The 18,435-nt window shown below is 38.7% G+C and overlaps 2 protein-coding genes and 1 pseudogene across 4 annotated transcripts in view; 1 reads left to right on the top strand and 2 right to left on the bottom strand.

Annotated features, from left to right (window-relative positions):
- LOC131044509 (uncharacterized) overlaps positions 1 to 17,479 on the top strand; it is a 71,528-nt gene extending 54,049 nt beyond the window's left edge. Inside the window, exon 2 of one of the 3 annotated variants that reach the window (XM_057977848.2) lies at positions 16,856 to 17,479. In XM_057977848.2, the coding sequence (XP_057833831.1) occupies positions 16,856 to 16,919 (64 nt within the window). In that variant the 3' untranslated portion in view covers positions 16,920 to 17,479. Of the gene's footprint in view, positions 1 to 765; positions 1,046 to 3,419; positions 3,542 to 16,855 lie in introns of those variants that run through there. The other 2 variants (XM_057977847.1, XM_057977846.1) reach the window with 2 other exon arrangements.
- Positions 1 to 18,435, bottom strand: part of LOC131044508 (probable 1-acylglycerol-3-phosphate O-acyltransferase) — a 99,209-nt gene that overhangs the window by 55,876 nt on the left and 24,898 nt on the right. The gene's annotated exons all lie outside the window — the stretch shown is intronic.
- On the bottom strand, positions 6,274 to 7,145 carry LOC131044604 (uroporphyrinogen decarboxylase, chloroplastic-like; annotated as a pseudogene).

Genomic DNA, 18,435 nt, shown 5'->3' with positions numbered 1-18,435 from the left:
CCCTCTAAGGTCACCGAAATTTCACCCAAGAAAGGAAATCGAAGAGTGAAGGTTTGCAAAAGCTCTCAAAAACCCAAAGTTCATAACCTAGAGGAAAGTCGCGATTTTGTAAGGTTTAAATAAAAGAGACCTCATTCGCCGAAATCGCAACCTGAGGGTAAATCACGAAATATATCCTTGCGAAGACCATAAGCCCCAATTTCAACGCCCAAGGGAAAACGTAGAGTTTGAAGGTTTGTTGAAGGAGAGCAAATCGCCCAAGGGTTAAACGCAGAAGTTAAAAGTCTAAAGAACCATCCAAAACCCCCATATTTGCTGATTTTCGGGAAATAAAGGAAAACTTTTTAAAATAGAAAGGCATTAAGTTACCAAGTTTGCAAAAACACGTCTTGAGCCGAAGTTCGGCAAATAGAAGCAAAAGGTAAAATTGTTGAAACCAAGTTCGCAAAGTGGCTTTTAGCCCGAAAATGCCAATGCCGAAAGGGGCGTTAAACTTAGATATTTTCAAAACCAACTTGTAGGCCGAAATTGAACAATAGGGCAAAATCACTTTTTCGCCAGTTAGCCAAAAAGCTTTAGTGGATTCAGATCGCCCAAACATCATCAAGACCAAGGATCAGATTTCACGTTTGAAGAGAACACGGCATTTCAAGATACACCTCACAAAGAACTTCTCGGGCTAGATGACATTAAAATTTAATATTTGTTAAGTTAAATTATTTATCTTTTCAATTGATTTATTAAAATGAAATTGACTGTTTGCAGGTCGCAGGACGTCATCGCAGAAAACCAAGAGCCAGGCACTGAAAGCTGGAAGAGAAAAGGATGTAGGAACGCGCTGCAAGAGCGCGAGATTTGAACCGGGCATTAGGAAGCGTGTCGCCGGACAGCAAGCTCAAGTCCACCACCGGGACCAAAGACCACTCCGAGTACAGCAATCATGCGTTCTCCGGAAAAGCACACAGCTCGATTTAATTCCAGAAGGTTCAGTTTATGTAAATTGAAACTGTTTTATTGAAAAAATTGCCTATGGGTCCCGCGCAAGATATTTTTGTGGACAGTTATGTCCAACTACCGGATAGACTCAAAATAATGCCAAAACAGTTGTAGGTAGTTGAAATTGTGGTTGGTTGGATAACTGAGAATTGATTGGGCATGGGTTAAGGCTGCCAGCTTTTGGATGGCAGGTTGCAGCCCTTGGATGCAGTCAATCCTAGCCTCTTATTCAATATTGTAAATTCTATAAAAGGCAGAGGCCTTTCTTTTGTAAAGGGTTAGATGGTTAGATAGTTAGACAGTTAGAGAGAATTTTGTAGTTAGAATTTTGTAGTTCGATTTTAGAAGTTAGAATAGATTAGATTTTAAGCATAGCATAGAGATGCTGCAAAAATTGTTGTAATGCAGCTGAAGCAAATATATGAACATTGAAATATGGTGTTTGTTGTCTTTGTTTTAGTCTGTTTGCATGGTTTCTTTCAGCTGGTTAATTTTAGAGTGCAAGGATTTTAATGGTGAAGCGTGGAGGCGTATTTGATGCATTTCTGGTTCATACCATTGGGGGTCTGCTAATTGTAGGTCACCGTGCATGGTTAGTCTGAACCCAAACCGTGCTTAGTTCAACTGCAGGTGTTCGTCTTAGGCTGCGCCAGAATTGGATGCCTAAAACGAGTGTCTCCGGTCTGAAAATCCTTCATCCCTTGGAGCTTGCACCGTTTTTGTCTAGTTGTGAGGATATCTCTGGCGAAACAAGAACTGGTTTATTGAAATTTGTCTACCCACTACATCAATTGTTATCATCCTTGTCCTTAGGCTTCCTGAACCCTTCCCTTTTGATTTTATTTCGTAGTCTGAGAATCGCAGCAGACTAGCTTGTTGCAAATCGTAAGTCCCCTTGTGCTCCTAGCAAATCACATCAACCGTTGAGCTATCCTGCAGTCAAGACTTGGCAATCGAAAGCTTGAGGTCGTCCCCATTGATCAAATTGAAACAGCATTAGGGATTTCCTTATCTCAAGAGAGGATAGGATACTTGACGAGTACATTCTATTCTGCGTTGGCCAGATGAAGTCGCAAGTTCAGCGATTTTAGACACGTCAACACATCCCCAAGTGAATGGCACACATTGTGTTGCCATAGCATCACTTCCCACACAATCTCCCACGCCTAGAATGGGTGGACGGGACAGAAACTTTATGAAACAAGGTGCTTCATTTAAGGTATGTACGCTAGCAGGTCACCTCATGATGATGCCTGGCCTATGTAGTATCGAGCAGATGGGTGGCGTCGCTGCGTAACTTGTAATGGCTACCATGGATACCTCCATTTGTTTAAAAGCAAAGAAACGGCAAATAGTGTTTTTTTGGCAATGTATTCGAGAAAAGGCTTATGGAGGTGTTCAAAACCAAAGCAGAGGTGGTTTACATGCTTTAAGACTAGTCTTGGGAGATGAATACCTAAGTGGGAATGGCCGATATTGAATGAATTATGATATCGGGTCTATGTTCTTTGCCATGTTGCTCAATGTTGGGGAAGCGAAGAAGACAGTGGAAGCTCTCATTACCAAGCTTGTCTGGTCTCAGTGGTGCAGGGGTCTGGGGGACTTTTTGAAGCACACCATCCTAGGGCGAGTTCTCACCTCGGACGGCAACATGAGGCCAAAGTTGGGGGAAGAGGATGATGATCTACTACAGCTATTTGTGGTGTGGGGAGTTGGCATGGGCATGGCTGAACGAAGGTGTGAAGTTCGAGTGGGCATCAAACTCTTGAAAGGGTGTGTGGAAGGTGTTGAGGTGGGTGATGGCAACTAGTCAAATACTTTGATTGAAGAAGATGACAACGCTCCAAAGGACTACGTAGGGTAATCAAGGGTAATGAACTTGGAAGAATGGCCATGGCCATTCTTCCTATTTGCAAGGCATTTCTAATGAATTCAAAATAGATTGCTAAGGGAATTTGCTATCATATACTAATAAAATATTACTAGTAGAAATGCAATAAATTTACTTACAAGTGGTTGCAATAACTTGATTTCTGCAATATATATATAGCTATTCCTAATTTATATTCTAAGCTTATTCTTTACACTTATTTCAAAACAATATTCTTTTTGAAACAATATTTATTTTCAAAAGCTATTGTGTCTCAATTTCACTTGATTTCTGAATTTTGTAATTGTCCAATTGATTGCTCCATCAAATGAGATTTCTCTCCTTTTATATCTCGCTTAGTGGAGGGAGTCATACCCCTTTATTTGGTAAGGGATGCCTCTCTTCATCAAGCACCACATGAAGGTAATGTTTGGTAATCACTGCCTGAAGACCTTTCATCTAGTCGGCCTCCTTTGGTAAATAGCCAATTGGAATTATTTCTTTTTTACTATATCTTAGTCGGCCTCTTAATGACTTCTATGTTACTGACTAGGAAAATTATTAATGGAGGTTGTGATTTGTTTTGTGAAAGCACTGTCTTGGGGGCATGGCAGTGTTGATGTGTTTTTTAGGCACAATCAAACACAGAATAAAATACCAAGGTATCTTATCCTCGCTTGAGCAAAGTCCTCTCAAATGCTAAACAATGTGATCAAGTGGAAGACTGCAAGGTTCTTCATGTCGGGTCACGACTTGTGGATAAGCACAGTTGGTCGTTGTGATTGATGGTAATCCAAGGGGACTTACATTGAATACCTGAATTACTAGAACTTAGATTCTAATTACTTGCATGGAGAAAAAAAAAGCGGCGAAAAAGATGGGTTTAGGAAGACTACGCTACTCCCAAGAATGCAAGAGACAATGAACGATTAGATGAAATTCAACCAAGCTTTGCTTCACCATCAACGAACAACTCCACAAAGCTAGTGTGATCTCCTAAGGTAGGCACGTGATGTTCAAATTACTATCAACAACAAAGACATCAACAAGGCAATGCATATCCAAGTGTGAATAGCAATTGAAGTTAAGCTCATTGAGAATTCCAGTTGACCACACAAGGCAAACTTACAATCAGCAAATTGCTAGTGGTATGGATAAACGAATTTCATCATTAATCATTCACAACTCCTTTCATTCATCTAATTACTCATCATCTAACATGAAGATCCAACAAGAAACCATGCACTTGTAAAGAAACAACACATTCCACCATAACTTCAATGAAAAGGAAGTTTATTTACAACGTTGGCAACAATTTCTCCTCCTAGTCTACTCTAGCTGCTATTTACTATTCGCTATTAACCTCCTATTCACTATTTCTCACACTATTGACTATTAACTATTAACCTTTACAAATGAGGAGAGTGAGCCTTTTATAATGCTCTCTTTACAATGAATGGCTTGGATTGATCCACAATCAACGGCCAAGATTACAAGATGAAAACCCCAATTAGGGTTTGTTAAAACAACTCCCTCTGGCCAATGAGAAAATTACATTTAGGTTCAATGCTGAATGTGAACCAATAGAAAACGGGGGTAGGTACATTGGAGTTTGTGCCCTCATGGACGAATCAGGTGCATTGCATCTGGACATGCTGATGTGGAACTCCTTGATTTGGTGAGTGGTGACTAGGATAACACCTCAATCTGTTGTTTGATCTTGAAATTTCTTGTCTTTGACTTGAATTCCTTGGTGTAGTTCTTGACTTCACGTTGGGGAATCCTTGATTTCTCGTGACTTTCTTGATGATGTTTGATCTTGAAATTCCTTGTATCAAAACCTTCAATCTGCTTATTGGGGATGACCTTGATATGATGCAGGTCTGATTTTCAACTACAAGTCAAGTCTGATATCCACTTTATAGATTAGTCTTGCAAGTCTGATTTTTCTGTTCAAGTTTGCTCAAATGGATGTCAAAGTTGGCTTCAACTTCAGATTCAACTTTTTGCTGATGGTATCTGCCTCTAATGATGAAGAAGTTTGCTTGGATTGATACTCTTATTGCTGGATTAAATCATCTTGAAGTCCCATTCATTTTGTTTTGATCTTTGATTCTGATTGCTGAAGTTGTCCTTTCAGTTGCTAGGCCGACTCAGTGAGGTTTTGCACAAAATTTCGTAATCTCCTATAGAGCCAACTTAGTGACTTCTTAAACATTTTCATTTTAGTTTGAATCTTTAGCGCCAAAAAATATTTATTCAAGTGATCTTTTCAATGAGCAAGAAAAGAAATTTGCTTCAATATGGGAGCAATGGAAATCGTTCCTATTGAGGAGCAATGGAAGTGGACTTCGCTCCAATTGAGGAGCAAAGGAAGTCGCTCCTAAAGTTCGCTCCAAAATGGAGGCAATGGAAGTACCTTTAAAAAAGTTCACTCCTAGACTTGACCAATGAAATCCGCTTCAAGACTTGGGCAAAGGAAATCCGCTTCAAGACTTAGGCAAAGGAAGTGAAGTTCACTTCAAATCATAAGCAATGGAAGTTGTTTGAAAAGTTCACTCCTAACCAAGAGCAATGGAAGTTCACTCTTCTTAACCACATCTTCATGCGACCCACCTCTTGATAAAGTGCAATCAATCCACTTTGATAGTAAAGGAAGAAATTCGCTCCAAGCAAAGGAAGTTCGCTTCAAAACACAAACAAGGGAGGTGAACTTCGCTCCTAAGGAGGAGCAATGGAAATGCAATAAAAAGTTCGCTTCTATCCAAGAACAAAGGAAGTGCAAGCAAAAGTCTGCTTCTCTTGATGAGCAAAAGAAATGCAATTTGCTCCTAATGAAGGGCAATGGAAATTGCTCCTAGACTTAAGCAAAGGAAGGACATTAAACTTTCTATCTCCATCTTGCTGTTAGCCTCCTTTTTTATCAACTTGTCATTTTCATCAATTAATACCTCAAGGTTTTTGTTCTCCACGCGTGTAGATGCATCAAATTATCATTAAAATATGCTTTGGAAGCCATTTCGCTCTCATGAAGGAGCAAAAGAAGACAAGTTTGCTCCAATTGAGGAGCAATGGAAGTGCACTTCGCTCTCATGAAGGAGCAAAGGAAGTGACTTCAAATCACCATCTCCAGTAGGTCTTTAGTACCTTTTCATCAATTTGCCCCCTTTTGCAGATTCATACCTTGAGGTTCTTGTTCTCAATGTGTCTAAGTTGATCAGCTCACCTCTTAGAAGGCAGAGGAAGTCATGTCGCTCCTTCAAGGGAACAAAGGAAGTGATATCACTCCATTGAGGGAGCAAAGGAAGTATAGCTGCTCCTGCCAAGGGGCAATGGAAGTAGGATCGCTGATACATAGCATGAAACATTATTGATTTTGATAACATATGATTCTTCCACCAGCTAATATGTAATTCCTTTTGCTACTTCAAAAAAAATGTGCAACATTCTCCTCTGGTGTACCAACTAACACACCATGCCCTAGATTAAGGATATGTTTGTTTCTCCCAACTTTAGTCACTGTATCATAAATTCGTTTTCGATAAAATCTTTTGATCCAAAAAGTGCACCAGGATCCACATTTCCCTTCACATGCAACATTTTCTCCCAGTCCTTTCTTACTTCTGCCATATCAACCTTCCAATCTAGACTAATAACATCAACACCAGCTAAGTAAAGCCTTTCCAGTAATCCTCCAGATTCACTAGCATACCAAAATTAAAAGCAAGCTCAGATGGGTTCTTTTCACTGAATCCAAAATGTGTTTCAAGTAAGGAAGACTGAATTCTCCAAAAGCCACTGGACTAAGCTCTGTTGCCCAAGAATCAGAAATCTGAACCACTTGAGCTCCACTATCAACTTGATATTGAATATATTTTACCATAGATTCTGCAAATATTTTCAGCAATGCATGGAGAACCTTGGGTGATTGAAATGCCATTTGCTTTATTTTTGCAAAATGCTTAGAAGAGCCACCTTCTATGACATAAGAGGCTAGTGTAAATGGAGCTCATACAAATCCTAGAACTGTGGCTTCATTTTTTACCTCTTCTCGCAAGATTGAGAGTGTCTCGCCAGCATATAGCACAGATTCTTGTGGAACAAACTCCCTCACTTCAGCCAGATCACCTAAGGTCTTGATTGGATTGAAATTAACTGGACCTTTTCCTTTAATAATGTCAAAAGGAATATTCGTTTTCTCACATTCTCGATAACTCCTGAAAGTAGGAAAAGCAAACTCCTTGTCATATCTGAGTCCTTCGTTCTCCTTGTATTGCATGTGAAACTTGAATTCCTAATTGATCTCCTTTGTTCCATGCTCCATGTATCCTACTACCTCCCTTGGACCTGGAAAATAAACGCATTTTGATCAAGATACTGGAAAGAAAACAATATTTTCTCAAATCTGGAAATGAATTCCAAATCTGATTTTCCCTACTTGACCTCTAATTTTCATCATACTTGCCCTGAATTTGTACTTTTGTATTGTCATTATTTCTGCTCTTTTTTCATGATCTGATTATGCAGAAATTTGCCTTTGATGTCTGATTTCACCTTATTTGAATTTAAATATCCAGTGTTCTTGTTTAAATGACAGGTCCCTTGTTTCAAAGGCCAGCTTCCTTATTCCTTGAGGTCACACCTTGCTTAATGTGTCATCGTAGATTTTAAGGAGTTTAGGCATGTGTCATAACTAGAAGTCAAAGAGAATGGTGAGGTGGATGCTCCTCTTTTTTATGAAAACTTTTGAATATCCTTAAGTCCTTCTTGCGCAGTCACCTTCTTGGTATCCTTGTGCTTGCCGGTGAAATCCTTCCTCTTGAATGCCATGCTTGCCTTGTGTTGCATCCCATCTTGATGTAATCTTGAATGTGCTTCCTCACTCCTCGCTTTGATTCTCCAATCAGACCTGGAAAATAAAACATTTTGAATCATATTGATGAAATAACAAAATTAACTGAATCAATACACCCTTATCACACCAAAAGAAGAATTTCGGACCTTTTGAGTACCAGTGGAAGGAAGTCCACTCCTAAGGGGGAGCAAAGGAAGTGTGCTTCGCTCCTAAGGGGGGAACGAAGGAAATCTTTATCTACTTAACCAAATTTTCACTCTTGCAATCTGCCTCTTGATGAAGTGTGATCAGACCTCTTGGAGGATGAAGGAAACTTTGCATAATTGGTGAAACTTCATTCAAGGGATTCCTCAGTCTAATCCTCCTCGCGTATCTTGCTCAAATTGACCTTGTTTGACACCCTATCTCCATCTCACACATTGTTTCTATGAGGTCAAAGGAAGTGACTGCCAATGCCATGGAAGTGCAAAGGAAGTCATTTCGCTCCAACGAGGGCAAAGGAAGTGAGGTCACTCCTGCCAGGGAGCAAAGGATATTTCCCCATACTTAGTCAAATTTTGCCCAACTAACCTTCCTTACCTACTATGCTCAGATTGACGCCAATTGACCTCTTTCCAACATAAGGAGAGAGAAATGACTCTACCACTATCTAGCTACCTGAGAAGATGCACTTCTTCAAACGAAAGGCTCATAGCGAAAGATTCTACAACTACTAGCAGTTAAGCTAAGACAACCAATCTAGAAAGCGAAAAAGTGGGGTTCCCCATTTGTCATGGGGTGATGTGTGAAAACGTCACAACAGGCAGTGCAACCTTCTCAACATTGTTTAGATTAGCATGATCAAAAATTCTACTCCTTGCCGAGTGGCATCTTCCATACGAAAATTCTTCCATTTAACCAAATATTCTAGAATAACCTTATTCCTTAATTTCTTCTCTCACATATCAAGGATAGCCTTAGGTTCCAAAATCAATTTTACTTCATCATCAAGTGGGGGTAACTTCAAACATGGTGTAAAATGTTGACCTGACACCACCTTGTGGTGAGATACATTAAAGACATTATGAATTCAACTATTCACTAGTAACTCCAATCCATAAGAAACTTTGCCAATCCTTCGTACAACTTTATATGGTTCATAGGATTGTGGCTTGAGCTTCTCAACTCCACTCCCCTTTATAGAAGATTGTTTATAGGGTTGCAATCTTAGGAAGACTAAGTCTCCCACTTCAAAGGTTCTTTTAGATCTTCAACAATCAGCATATATCTTTTGTTGATGTTGTGTGTGATGCAAGTTGTCCTTAAGTGTGTTTAAAATATCTATGCATTGTTGCACCAAGTCTCTTGAACCTGGGACTCAACTTTCAATAAAAATTAAATCTCCAAATGATGTCACCTCATACCCATATAATTAATGCCCTGAAAAGACTCATTCCTATTGACATGTGATGAGTGGTACTGTGATAATAATCCTCGAGATATAGCCATTTGATCCATGCAGTTTTCTACCTTGTGATAGTGTTTTGTAAATGTCCCTCACGCCATTTATTGACAATCTCAGTCTACCCATCGATTTGGGGGTGGTAACTGGTGTTGGGGGTAAGTTCGGTTCCAACCAACTTGAAGAGCTCTTGCCAACATATACTAAGGAATCTGCTATCTTTGTCACTAACAATAATCCTAGGTAGCCCATTTAGTTTGAATATTTCCTTAAAGAAGAGATTTGCCACCTACGGTTCTCTATATGAAGAGGATATTGCAAGAAAATGGGCATACTTTGTTAGTCGATCCACCACCACAAATATACAATATTTCCCTTGTACCTTTGGGAATCCAGTAATGAAATCCATTGAAATGCTCTCCCATTTTATATTTGGTATGGGTAAAGGTTGTAATAATCCTATCAGAAATGTCTATTTTGCCTTGTTCTTTTGGCATACCATACACTTGCTAATATGTTTCAAGATATTCCCTTTGATACCTTTTGAAGAAAATCTCTCCCTCATTTGTCTGTGTTTTGCAGTAACCTTGATGTCCTACTAAAGGTGCGTCATGGTATGCTCTCGTAATCTATTCTTTCATTTTTGATCCTAGGACAATATGTATTCTATCTTTGTAAAGGATGAGCTCCTCTACCACCTTATATTTGTCATCTTGCAATTTCCCTTCCAAAATGTCATTTGCCAATGCATCCTTGGTATATTCTGCAAAGATTGAATTCTTCCAGTCTGCAAAGATGTCCATCATAGAGTACAGATGAGGTCTTCGAGATAGAGTATCAACCACAACATTGTTCTTCCCTTTCATGTATTCAATGTCAAAGTTGTAGGCTTGCAACCTGCTAACTCACTTTTGTCATCTATCATTCAAATCTTTTTGTTTCATGAAGAATATTAGGCTATTATAGTCAGTTTTGACAATAAACCTTCCACAAAACAAATATTGCCTAAATTTAGCTAAGGTGTGCATGATAGCTAACATTTCCTTATCATAAATGAGTAGTTTCTTTTTTATTCTTTAAGTTTGCATCTCTCAAATGCTATTAGGTGTTTGTTTTGCATTAGTACAACCCCAACACCTTCCCTAAAAGCATCGCACTTTAGCTCAAACATAGTGAGAAGTTTCGAATGGCTAACACTAGGCAAGAACTCATTATTTCTTTGAGTTCTTCAAAGGCTTGTTGGGCCTTTGCACTCCATGAGAAAGCACCATTCTTGGTTAGGTGGTTCAATGGAGCAATTAGTCTTGAAAAACCCTTACCAAATCTTCTAAAATAGCTGCAAAGCCATAGAAATCCTCTTAGATGAGTTAAGGTTCTTGGTTTTAGCCAATCTATTATTGCATTGATCTTTTCTTCATATATGCTAACTCCTTGGGAGTTGATTTTGTGCCGTAAATACAAAATCTCGTCTATTCCAAATTCACACTTGGTTATCTTAACAAATAATGACTATTGTTCAAGTATCCCCAATGCTTCATCAATGTGTCTTAAGTGGTCTTCCCAGGTTTTGCTATAAGTCAACATGTCATTGAAGAATACCAAGAGGTATTTCCTTAATTGTTTGCTAAACAGGTAGTTCATGCAAGATTGGAAAGTAGTGGGGACATTGGTTAGTCTGAATGGTAAGACTAGGAATTCGAGATGCTAGGAATTCCACCATGGCTCACGAATACAAGAAGTAAAATCGTTAAGGTATTAGGATGATGAGTAGATAAGGGTCAAAGGCACCTTATTGTTGAAGTGAATCAATAGTAAGAGGTGAGAGGTTGATATGATGGAGGGGAATAGTGTAAAGCCCTCACTAGGTATGCCACCTCATGATGATGGTGGAGGACCATCGGTTAAGGACCACATGGGGCCACAGGCAATAAGGTCTTGTTGTTGGGCCTAGGGTAGAGGATACTTGGGGCACCTCATCATGTCTTCCAACTCAATCCTCGTTATGGTTAAGTTTCCATGTAATTGTCGATATTTAAAATATGATCCGAACTAGCTATCCATTTCAACACTCCCTCTTAGCTAGAGAGGATTCTATGAATAATCAAGTCTCAAAGTGGCTACCACCATGGCTACTCCCATGGATGAAACAAATGATACGTTCACCATAGCTACTCCTAGAGGGTGAATGAACTCATCATGGAATTTCTTCCATGATACCCACCATACCTACTCGCAGAGGGTGGAACCACCATGCCTACTCGCAGACGGTGGAATTTCTTCAATGATGCCCACCATACCTACTCGCAGAGGGTGGGTCCACCATGCCTACTCGCAAAGGGTGGAACGAGGGCTTTCACCTCAAACTTCTCCTAGAGAAGAATGCATCACCACCATGCCTACTCGCAGAGGGTGGAACGAAAACTATTACACAAAAGATGAGGCTTCCTCTGAAGCTGAAAGAAACTGGCTCTCTCTGAAGCTAAAGATGTCAAGCTCCCTCTAGCATTTCCTCCTTTTAGAAAAGGAAGTCTTCATTTGACCTTTGCTCCTCCTGAGATGTCCCTATGCCAATTTCTACAGAAGAAGCAAGAGGAGTGGACCTGAATTTGCAATCCCAAGCAAAATGACCATACTTGTCACACTTAAAGCACTGGATGTGAGATAAGTCCTTCTTCCTTTTTGACTTAGGGGCAGGATCTGAATCTCTGTCTCTATCCCACTTCCTTCCTTTGCCTTTAACCATATGCGAAGCAAGGACTTGATTGTCTACATCATAATGATCACGCTCAATTCCTCTTGCTATCAATCGTGACTCTTCTTGTATGCAATCTGCTCTCAAACGATCGAATTTGGGAAGATCTAATCTTGCACTAATTCCTTGAATGTAAGACTCCCCAAGATGTCCGAAGACCATTGAGAGCAAGCATGGTCAGGTCACTGTCGGCAACAACCTTCCCAATGGATGAGAGTTGATCTCTCAAATCAGAAATCCTCATGAAGTATGCAAGGACGGATTCACCTTTCATCATCTTGATGTGATGAAGCTGCTGCTTCAAAGCTAGGGCACGGCTGGTGTTGTTGATTTTGTACATCTCTTCCAATGTCTTGAACATTTCGTTGGCAGTCTTCAGCTTAGAGATGATAGGTACAATACGATCCTTCACGGAGTCAACCAGCATTCTCTAAGCTTGAAAATCTTTCTTCCTCCATGAAGTCTTTTCCTCTTCTGCCTCAGGTTCAATGGATGATCTCTCCACAAAGTCTGCAAGATCACTTCCATTTAATGCAAGCATGATTCGGAATCTCCATGACGTGAAGTTGGATGCACCATCCAATCTATCTTCAACCCTGAGACAGTTCAACATTTTGAATGAAGTGATAAGAACAAATGGAGGAGGAACGACTACAATCAATCTGATTACCCCTAATTCGAACTTGGCTCTGCTACCATGTTGAGTTTAGGCAATCAGATGTTAATCTAGTTACTTAAATTAGAATCAGACTAATAATAAGCAGAAATAACAATAAAGTACACAACACAAGACACAAGTACCCTCGGAAAAACTCCCTCTTGGAGGAAAAACCCAGCATCAAAGATTCAGATCAGTTCCTTAATTTATAAGCAGATTACATGAATCAGATTACTTATCTGGTTGTAGTGCCAATCTAGGGCAGTCTAAACCAAGTATATGCAGCTGTAGTATATCTTCAGAGAGAGCAGAATATTGACACCACTTGGAGAAGGAGATCGCTGAAGTATAGAACACAACCTTGCTCAGCAAGCTGTCCAATGGATTCGCTCAAGGATCGGATAGACTTGCAGCAGCATGAAGATTTATATCGCTTTCTTCCTATAAGTTCGCTGACTGAATTTGCATAAGGCTAACGGCACTTGATGAAGATGATACGTTGTGTTTGAAGTGTAGAATGAATCTTGTTTGTATACAAGATTCATCTTCAAGTTTTCCAAGTCAGCTTTAACCAAATTGCCGCTATTTTACATATTTTAGTTTGCTCTTTTGGCGCCCAATTTGGGGCCTACATAACTTGCAAGTTGTAACACGTTTCCTTTTTGAGCTCAGCCCTATTAGACATGAATCGCTTAACCATGCGTTTTATTTTGGGCCCAGCCCTATTAGACATGAATCGCTTAACCTTATTACAATATGATAATATTTTAATTGCCACAAGGCAACATTAAAATATGATCCGAACTAGCTATCCATTTCAACAAAAATGACATCTAAAGGTTGTTTTGGGAACATCTTTCCTCATCCTAATTTGATGATACCCAGAACGTAGGTCTATTGTTGAGAAGTACATTGCCCCATGAAGTTCATCAATTAACTCATCAACACTAGGTATGGGGTAACAGTTATTTATGGATTTTTTTATTAAGGGCCATATAATCTATACACATTCTCATAGGGCCACCCTTCTTTCTTACTAATATTGTAGAGGAAGCAAAAGGGCTGGAACTAGGTTAAATATGTCCCATTTCAAGTAAAAATTTAATGGTTTTCTCAATTTCTTCTTTATATTTTCTCAAGTGGCAGTAGGTTGTGATAATAACAAGTTTGACCCCTTCTTCTAGCTCTATAGTATGTTCAAAACCCCTCTTAGGAGGCAGCCCTAGTGGAATGTCTTTAAAGAACACCTTATGTTTGTTTAGAATAGATTGATTTGTTGACATGTATATTCTTTCCTCCATTGGGTGAAGATCTATCATGTATCATGCATTGTGCTGCCCACTCCCACTAGTCCATGCCTAAAAGCTCTTTCCATTCTTTTGGATGATACTACCCTTGGGGTCCCATCTAATAGTTCTTGAAGAATTACTTCTTGTCCATTGTCTTGGAAACAAAGTTCCATCTTTTGTAAGTCTTGGTAATATCTTCCTAAGGAATGTAACCATTGGATGCCCAATACCACATTCATGTCACCCATGTTTGCCACGTAGAAGTCCTCCTTTATTTGATGTCTCCCTAATGTGATGCTTAGCTGTTGGATTCTTTGTGTGCATGGAGTAGTGAATCCATCTGCCATGACCACCTTGAAGCCTTCAAAGTTTTCAGTTTCCAATTTCAATCTTGTCACTAAACCTTCATCAATGAAGTTATGGGTGCCACCACTATCCACTAGGACAATCACTTTTTGTCATTTTAGAACACTATGGATTCTGAAGGGTGATATTTGGGTGCTCTCAAGAGTGTGGCTAATGTACCACTTGCATCCTCATCATCATCCTACTTCCTTTTCTTCCTTTGGGTTTCAATTTTTTCTTCACTCATCTCTTCGTCTGATATTGCTTCTAAGTTGTGTACTTGTCCTCTTTTTGCACACCTATGTCTGTATGTCCATTTCTCCTTACAAAGAAAACATAACTCTTTCTTTCGTAGTTCTATCTTGTCTTCCTTTGTAATGTGGGATCAAGGAGGAAATGTCTTTGGTTGCCATTTTTTCTTATAGGAGAGTTGGGTATGTGTGCTTGAAGGTTTATATTCTTTGACTAGATTTTGTCCTTTGTTGATGTGGCTTCTAACCTTAAAGGATCAAGAGCCCCTATCGAGCAATAAATTGACTCTTTTAATCCCTCAATAAATAGGGACATGAGCCTACACTCGGTAATACTTGGCACCATAACTGAAATTCTTTGGAATTCCACCACATAATCTTCTATTGAATCCTATTGCTTTAATTGGGTCAACTCCTTGAAATGTCTTTCGAGATGCTTTTGATCAAATCGATCAATACTTTTTATGTAAACTCATCATAGGTTTTCACATTTTGGTCCCTTGGGTGGCAATTCCATAATGCCGCCAATCGTGTGCAACTCCCTCTTAAGTGTAGAATGGCAAATTTAATAGCATCTTCTTTTGCCATGGGGCTAAGGGAGAAGTATGTGTCTAGTTTTTTAATCCATGCACGTGCGGTGACTTTCCCCGATCCATCGAAATTGGGAAGAGACATTTTGCTGACTCTTTGTTGTAATTTTTTGTTGGGTTGCTTTCTTTCTCTTCTAGATGCGTTTCTTTTCCTTGCCTCACAATATTCTCTAAATGGGATATGTCTTCTTAAGTCAGGGTCAATTCTCAAGTATGCTTCTACACACTCGTTAAGGTCAGTGGTAGCTAGGTTGTGTTCTTCTTCTTCTCTTGGTTGTTCTTCCCTAGGTAAGAAGGAAGGTCTTGTTAGTCTAGGTGATGATCTTAGTGGTGTTTTGTTGTTTTCGGAATGATTGGAATTGACATCTCCTCCATTGGTTGAGTTAGGCCTAAGAGTATTGATTGAGTTGTTCATGTTTTGAAGGGTTTGGAGAAGCAGTTGTGTTGTGTTCTCTTGTCGTTCCATAAAGGCCCTCAATTCATTTCCTAGAATAAACTCATGGTCACCCATTGTATTGCCTCTAATCAGGTTTCTACTTGCCTCTAGTTTTATCCTCCCTCTTTCCAAGGCTCTTTGAGCCCTTTGGCTTGATTGCATATACTCCTCTTTTTGATTCTCAGGCTACTAGGATCAAGGCTCTAATATCAATTGTAATGTCCCTTCTTGGGATATTCCCAATTTTTGTCCTAAAACAAAAATTCAATTCCTTCTTAAGTTGAAAAATGCAATTCATTTACAAATATAACTTTATAATAATATTACCAATTGCAATGCACAATATAAAATAATCCTGGTTTAGGTCCTACAAAGAAAATTAATGAATACACATTGATATTAAAAATCATTAAGTATTAAGAATCCGTGATAACATCTAAATCCACAAAGTATTGAAATTAAATATCAAGAATCTATGATAACATTTAAATCCATATAAGCATCATTCATATTTAAATCAAAATACCTCAATATCATTAACATTTATTCCAAGGCATATTCCTATAGTCAATCATATTAGGAATTCGTTGGAAATGCTTGCAAACTGCAATCTCAAGTATGGTCATCCTTGTTGCGAGAGCGTGGAATGATTTTTTATTTGTTCCATCCCTCAGTCCACCTTGGAGGCTAGTCATCCTCGACCAAGCCCAAGAGCACAAAAAGGATTTCTTGACTACCAACCCACAAGCATGGCAGGACCTCCAATCCATCCATCTCGGGGTGGCGTGCTTGATAAGACACATGAAGACTGCCCTCCTCAACCAAGACCAAGAGCACAAAATGGATTTCTGGTCCATTCGGCCTCCTGGCCCACGAGCTTGGGAGGACCTCCAATCCATCACCTCAAGGTGGCATACTTGATGAAGAATGACCAGTACTTCATCTCTCATGAACTCAAAAGGTTAGCCATCCTTCCTATTTGCAAGGCATTTCTAATAAATTCATTATAGATTGCAAAGGTAATTTGCTATTATATGCTAATAAAATATTATTAGTGGAAATGCAATAGATTTACTTACAAGTGGTTGCAATAACTTGATTTCTGATATATATATACTGTAATTGTCCAATTGATGCCTGCCTCAAATGAGCTTTCTCTCCTTCTATATCTCCCTTAGTGAAGGGAGTTGTACCTCTTCATTCGGTAAGGGATGGCTCTCGTCATCAAGCGATACATGAAGGTAATGTTTGGTAATTGCTGCCTTAAGACCTTTTATCTAGTCAGCCTCCTTTGGTAAATAGCTGATTTGGAATTATTTCTTTTTAATTATATCTTATCCAGACTCTTGATGACTTCTATGTTATCAACTAGGAAAATTATTAATGGAGGCTACGATTTGCTTTGTGAGAGCACTGTCTTCATGGCGAAGGCATGAAAAACAACGAACACTGCTGCCATTATTCATTAGGAAAATTATTAATGGAGGCTACGATTTGTTTTGTGAGAGCACTGTCTTCATGGCGGAGGCATGAAAAACAACGAACGCTGCTGTCATTATTTATGACTCATAAGCATAGTCATTACTAGACAAAACTGTCATAAGATTATGCTATCCTTTGACTTGTCATCATTGTTGCTAACAAATGTCTCTACTTGACAATGGATTTTGTCATCATTATTTCATTTGTAAAATTATTATATGATTGAGGTAATTGTTTGGGAATTTTCATTATTACAGATCATCTTATGATTACAGATCAATAACATTCTGTCATTATTTTGACCTATACAATCTTGATCAGTATGGTGTTCAGTAGCAACACTATTAGTACTGTGATCAATTGATATGAGCATCAATACTGTTGTCAATATTATAGGATATATTTTTTTATCAAAGTGATTAATATGAAATGTTGTTAAGACAGGACATTACTGTCCTAAAATGCTAGGCATGAATGTTGCCACTGCTGTAAACTTAAGAGGTATTTGAAGAGGTTAGGGAGACTTTTGTTGTCAACTGCACTTACCATTTTGTATATAATGTATTCTCTTTGACTTGATAGTTAAGGAGAATGGTAGGGCTAATGAGATGTATTTACTTTAGTTGCATTTTACTGCACTTAATATTCATTATCATTCTGTCAGAGTTATTTATTAACATTGTTAAAGACATTTATATTACAACTATCTGTACTGAGCAATATGAAAATTAATGAGAAAAATCCATAGTTAAATTTATAATGTACACTCTTGTTTACTTTCACTCGAATTCTTTATGTAATCAGAATGGCTTCAAATGTAAAATGCATTTTTCAGGTTCCCAATAATTTTCCAGTTTTTTTCAATAATTTCCTGAGAAATTGAAAATATCTTTATCTTTTCGGATGCCAATAAATTCCCAACAATTTTTGCTTCTCGGTATTAATATTGGGAAAGAGATGTACAGAAGGCAGCTTGAGGGGAACAAAATCAAGTCAGATTCAAAATTCAATAGAGAACTGCAGTAGGCATATGATGGACAAAAGGATACTCAATTATAGTCATGACGCATAACCTACTACATGAAATCTTTATGGAAAGTTCATTCTGAAAGTAGACAGCCAAATTTTGACAAGATTATAGTCCAAATCACAAAGACATTTATAGTCATAATCTAATGCAGGAAATAACCAAGGAGATTTTGTTTCAAACTTGTAGGACCAAAATTCTTGTGAAATTCCATGAAATTCAGTTTATTTGCATAATTTTTTGTACTCATAACCTGATATATTCAATATCTTTAAGGAAAATATTATTTTAAACTAGAAGAAAAAACTCTGGCATAGAATGGTAGTTGTGCATGGATATATTTCATAGTTCCACAGAGTTTCCTGATGGGGGGACGGGTTTCGTGGACCAGGGGACCAAGGGCCTAAATTTGGGGACGGCGGGTGGACGATGGGGGGACGGCG

This window comes from Cryptomeria japonica, chromosome 9, assembly GCF_030272615.1.
Source record: "Cryptomeria japonica chromosome 9, Sugi_1.0, whole genome shotgun sequence".
NCBI lineage: Eukaryota > Viridiplantae > Streptophyta > Pinopsida > Cupressales > Cupressaceae > Cryptomeria > Cryptomeria japonica.
This window is presented reverse-complemented; position numbering and strand designations above follow the sequence as displayed.